Genomic DNA, 5900 nt, shown 5'->3' with positions numbered 1-5900 from the left:
TAGTAATATACTATACTACTATATATATATATATATATATATATATATATATATAGTATATATATATATATATATATATACTATATATATATATATATATATATATATATATATATATATATATATATATATATATATATATATATATATATATATATATATATATATATATATATATATATATATATATATATATATACATATATATATATATATATATGTATATATATGTGACTAACCCGGCCTATGCATTGATATAATACTTTTCCCACGTGACCCCACCCACAGCCACTACTGCACGGATCCCGGGAAGTTTGTGTCGGTGCTGATGACCTCCCTCTCCACAATGCTGCAGATAGCCCTGCCACACATCAACGTGCTGTCTAAAGTGGATCTGATAGAACGCTACGACAAGCTTGCTTTTAATATGGATTTCTACACGGACGTCTTAGATCTTAATCATCTGCTGCACACCTTCTCTGAGGATCCTTTCCTCCAACGGGTATGCACCTACAGTTGTACTAGATGTATCGGCGTAGTGTGTGGGTGTGTATTGGTATGGGTGGAGATAGGTATGAGGCTCAAATTGTACCTGGGCCTTGCTCAACTCTGTGACTTTGTGTTCAGGTCTGGTATACTAGTCCCATTATTTGACCCGTCTCTATCAACTAACTCTCGGCCGCACACACGTGTGCGATGATACTATCTGTATGTCTTATTGCGTCTCTGATGCGCACTGCATAGCCATTCCACGAGTGGTTATACCAGACAAACCGAAACACCTTTGTTTCGGCTCCGCACATGGGCAGACTAGTTTTTTTTTACAACAAACCTCGTTGTCTACGCATTGAATTCGTTTTACTTTGTCAAACTATTGCATTTTTCTCACGTTGTCGTACGCGCGTGGCATTTACAAATGCGTTGTCAACCGTCAATCAGGGTGCGTGCCAACCCACCCCCGCAACCACCTCCGACCGACGTGATGTAAGCCGCATGCCGTGTCCACACGAGTCACCGTAGGTACATGCCACAATGAATGTTTCATCGATGCGTACTGGCACCTTTGTACATCCTCATTTGCGTCTGTCTTCTATCTAAACCCCACCCCCTTCACCCTCCTCCACAGTATAAGAAATTGAATTCAATATTATGTGAGCTGGTCGAGGATTATGGTCTCGTCAACTTCTATCCGCTTAATGTTCAGGTATGTTCTGTCATGGGGGTATGGTATAATTATTCTGGGTGTATTTCCCTGGTACTCCACAATGCACTTACAAGCAGTGTCACCGATGTCCAGATGTTCCGGATGGAAGCCGAAGCCATGTTTCAGCCGAACTAAGATATACTTGAGCACATAAACCAGTACATAATTGCTCACCTGCTTGTAATATCATACTTCAACCATCACAGGATCAGGACAGTATGCTGGTACTAGCTAAAGCCATAGACAAAGCCAATGGGTATATATTCGGCGGCCTTGATGGCATAGACTCAAACCCCTTTGAAATAACCCAAGCCGCGATACCTAACCAACTGGATGCATTAGATATGCGAGAGAGGTTTATAGACCGCTTCTATGAGCAACCGCCAGAGGATAGTGACTCTGAATAAACCAGAACTCCATATATATTGGGAAGCAGTAGCTTTGAGGTTGATTAAGGTGCCACAAGTATGCGTATTGCTTTTACAGCACATGACCGTCATCGTAGTATATCCCGTGCAAAATACCCTAAACGGATAAGTAGGACCGGGCCAAAAGACCTTTAATTTGCTCTACCCATTTGGAATCCTCTTAGGGGTGCGAGAGAGTCGTTGTCCGCGAATGTGTTTGTGCACCGCGGCCAAGAAGCCTAAGACAGTCATTTGGAAATCTTGGCGTATATTCATTGTTCCATTTCGCATGTCTAAAGAGTTTTATTCCGGTTTCTCACACTCGATACCCTTTTCCAAATCTAGTCTCAAAATTGTTTGTAGGTGGAGTAGCTCACGTAGATCAATATAATGCCACAGACACGCGCAACATATATACATGCAACTCCTGTACGAATACATCAGTTTACACGCATCCAACGGTAGGTGACTGAAACATGCGGCAGATTGAATTTATCTGTCTTCCGATTTCATCGCCACAGGGCGACTCCTTTGCTGCAGGGCGCGTATATTGACGATCGGGTTGATATTCGATCACCTGATGCAAGATAGAGCCACATGTCAATCATAAAACGTTATGCTCCGGTGTATATTTATGTTGGTGAAATGAATTCCCATCATGACCCTCTAGAAGTGTAAAATTTAAGGGAGAACGGACAAGTCCGTAGTGTTCCCATTTGATGTAACGTATCCCGAAACCCATGAATATGAGAAGGTCCCAATTACCAAGAATGCTTGAGCCTGCCTCCACTATGCCTAACTCTTCACCACCACCACTATTTTAAATTTATTTCCTCACTTTATTTCGATGCGGAATTGACCGAAATGACTGAACGTCACATCTGATACAATTTTATACAAACTCAATCCGAGAGGAAAAACAAAATAGCACGATTCCAAATTTCAAATTTCCAATTTCCAATAGTGATTTCTGCGCGCAAATCGCAATCGCCAATCGCCAATCAAAATAACACGAATTTAAATTTCAAATTTCAGATTTCCAATAGTGATTTCTATGCGCAAATCGTAATTATATATTGAGAAAATATTGGGAAGGTAAGCGATAAATATTGACGTCTTATGTGAGAATCACCAACTTTCGGTAATTTCGTAATTTCGTTGTCACATTATAAATACGATGCGTAATTCATTGGTGTAAAAAATATATATGCGATATACTGATTGGGCAAAATAAATCGTCCAAAAGAACTAAAAAGGGGTGCAATGTGCATGTAAGAGACCTACCTGCCGACACTGGCGCGACCTCGAATGTCGCGCCATGTCGACTCTACAAGGTGCGACAAGACGGTCGCGACATGTCGATTGTCGCCAAGGCATGTCGCCAAAGCCATAAACAAGACGCGTCTTTATATTTTACCAGTGCACCTTTTAAAAAATACGCGGTGCGATGACTCTCTAGAGTCTATAGAAGTGATTATAGGAAGCGTATTTATCTACAGGTGAGCATTTTTTGGAAACATGTTGATAAAACACGCCTGGGACGCCACGGCGACTGAAAGCATATACTTCCTTATATCATATTTGTTCATATTTGTATTCTGTCTCAAATGGGCAAAATAGCGTCACAGACATTTTTTTAAATTTAACTTTTAGTCTTGCGATCACTTTGTCTAAGTCAAGTCTCTGGCGAGTTATCCACCACTGACTGAGGCTGACTTTTGTCGTGCAATCACTGTGTCTCAGTCTAACCTAAACCGGTTTCCGTTAAACTATTATAAATCGAATAAATATACGTTTACATTCAACTTTTATTTCATATGCGGTCCTTTGTATGCTCATAGGTGCAAACTTGCGGGTCTAAAAATTTGAGTGTGTACCTTATTCACTCTATACAAACCAGTCCTATGAAAGAACTTAAATAGGCTCTTCTGATCACATTATAACCGTTATAACGTTCTAAAACTGAATAAATATGCGTTTACGTTAGACTTCTATCCCGTACCCCCATAACGTTATGAGCTTAGGTCTCAGTGTCTGACGTATAAGTCGCCAGTTATCCACTTTATCCGTGCAACTTCGACCACTGAGTTTGACAACTTCAAGTCTGACGCCCGTATTGCTTCGTCACTCTGTTACTCTGAATTTCCGTCCGTTTATAGGTAATTTTTATTTATTTAAAAAAATACACACTATAGAACAACATTATTGTCTAAAACGCTAAATAAAACCCTTGGAGGCAAGGTGAAGCGACAGACATAGTGGTCGCAAGGTTAAGTGACAGATTTAGTGATCGCAGTTTTAAGTCGCACGAAAACCGCGTCAGACTTGGCGTCAGACATATGTAGTGGTCGCAGACTAAAAGTGGGACGTTTAGTGGTCATATAGGGGTTGACAACAACAAAGTTGGCTTTTGGAGACGGGGTAATTTTTTTTTACCATAGAGGATTAGAGGTGGAACCCAGAGGTACATGAAATATATACCTTCATTGGTCGTTAAGGGCTTAAAATGTTCGTCTCAACGAGTTATTCACGCATTTTTAACCTCATCCTGATCGGCCTATTGGTTCAAAAGTTAAGGCTTATACTAGTTTCTACTTTCAAGTTTATACCAGAACTGCAAATCCTTAAATTCAGAGGGCCGTGCAACTGCTATCAAATATACATTCTCCGATGGGCTATTCCATAGTCTTCTATTTTTGTATACGTACTATTTTTAAAAATAAAAATATAAACATCGAGCTTGATAATGATAGGCAGAGGCTATGAAATTAATAATAAATGTTTATATATAAAATAGCTGCCAATTTTGAATTTTCCCACTCTCGAGAATTTTGCAAAGAAATCATTTCAAATCTATGATGATGGCCCACGCTAACGCGGTAAATAACGTTCCAGGGTTTGATTTAAGCCTGATGCAGAACGTACTTTTACAACATGCGACCCAAATTGCCGAATTTTTGATTCTCTCTACGCATGTGGAGGTTAATGATGACAAAACATTTTCCCCTCTGATGAGACCGATCCCAGACAATGTCTGGACGGCTGCTGAACGAACAATCGAAATAAGCTCGCTTATTCGGGGAAATCCAGGATATTCATGAACACGCCATACTCCCAGGGTATCAGAAAACGCAATCAAGTGTAGTCCAGAACCGTATCCTAGATCGCCTGAATTGACCACCTCATATCCAGACAGCTATCATAACAGTGATAATCAAGACAGGGAAATGCTACACAGTGACATTTCATTCGGAACCCCAAGCCAACATAGCAGTGATGAAGGTTCGTATTACTCGCCAAAATTCAAAATGGATCTAGATATGAATATGTTCGAAACTACAAACGAAATCTCCGGTATATTTACGCCTACAATGCTGGAGTCAGACTCTGCGAGAATAATACACCAAGATACAACGAACAATTATCAGGGAGTAATGAGGGACTTGAGTGGAAGAGTAGACACCGCCACGCTCCTTCCCGACATTGTCCTCGACACAGAGCTGCACAACTACTCACTTCCGACCAGTGGTCGCCATTCACCTGTTGTACACTCAGACATAAAGGCCAAAATGAACAACAACAAAATGAACGATGTAAAATCATTCATACTACCAAGCAGTCGTCCTCAACGGGCCGCTGCCTGGAAGGTTGTCGACAAAGCACATGGTACTATGCAAAAGCTCAAGAAAGCTGGCATCGATACAAATGAAAAGTGGCAGACTGGGTTAAAAAATGTGGTGCCGAAAGTCCACCTTGAAACAGTGAGGGATATCATACTGACCCTGAAGCTTGGCACAAAACAGTCCCACTCCGACTACATTCCTGCCCTTGCAGCTCTATTGTACTTCAAATTTTGTAGCAGTGAACTACCACTCACCCTGGACGAGTGGCGCGGTAAGGTGAGAAATGTTTACGAGAACAATGTAATCGAACTGCAACGTGAGAAGTGTTTACAACAATATTGTAGTCGAACTGACGATACGCGGTCTACAGGAAGTCTCGGATGAATTATTTAAGGATTAGGGAGAACGCAACACTGGCACCTCTTGAATAAATGCAAATCTAGCTCAATCACAACATGCATTACGTTTAGCTATTGAAGTTCATACAAAATTGATTTATAAATTCACAAAAATTGTACAACACAATTATATATATATATATATATATATATATATATATATATATATATATATATATATATATATATATATATATATATATATATATATATATATATATATATATATATATATATATATATATATATATATATATATATATATATA

General features: G+C 39.6%; 2 protein-coding genes across 2 annotated transcripts in view; both read left to right on the top strand.

Annotated features, from left to right (window-relative positions):
• Positions 1–1619, top strand: part of SARC_09137 (hypothetical protein) — a gene marked incomplete at its 5' end in the record, with an annotated part of 1975 nt that extends 356 nt beyond the window's left edge. The window contains 3 exons of the mRNA XM_014296864.1: positions 289–502; positions 1127–1204; positions 1411–1619. Of these exons, the coding sequence (XP_014152339.1) occupies positions 289–502; positions 1127–1204; positions 1411–1611 (493 nt within the window). The remainder of the gene's footprint in view (positions 1–288; positions 503–1126; positions 1205–1410) is intronic.
• A 3283-nt stretch (positions 1620–4902) lies between these two features.
• SARC_09136 (hypothetical protein) lies at positions 4903–5618 on the top strand (the record flags this gene model as incomplete). Its single annotated transcript, XM_014296863.1, has 1 exon — positions 4903–5618. Exon 1 carries the CDS (start codon positions 4920–4922, stop codon positions 5616–5618), a length of 699 nt encoding a protein of 232 aa, XP_014152338.1. The 5' UTR covers positions 4903–4919.
• Between the last annotated feature and the right edge of the window lie 282 nt (positions 5619–5900).

The sequence above is a fragment of the Sphaeroforma arctica genome (assembly GCF_001186125.1).
Source record: "Sphaeroforma arctica JP610 unplaced genomic scaffold supercont1.893, whole genome shotgun sequence".
Classification (NCBI taxonomy): domain Eukaryota; class Ichthyosporea; order Ichthyophonida; genus Sphaeroforma; species Sphaeroforma arctica.
This window is presented reverse-complemented; position numbering and strand designations above follow the sequence as displayed.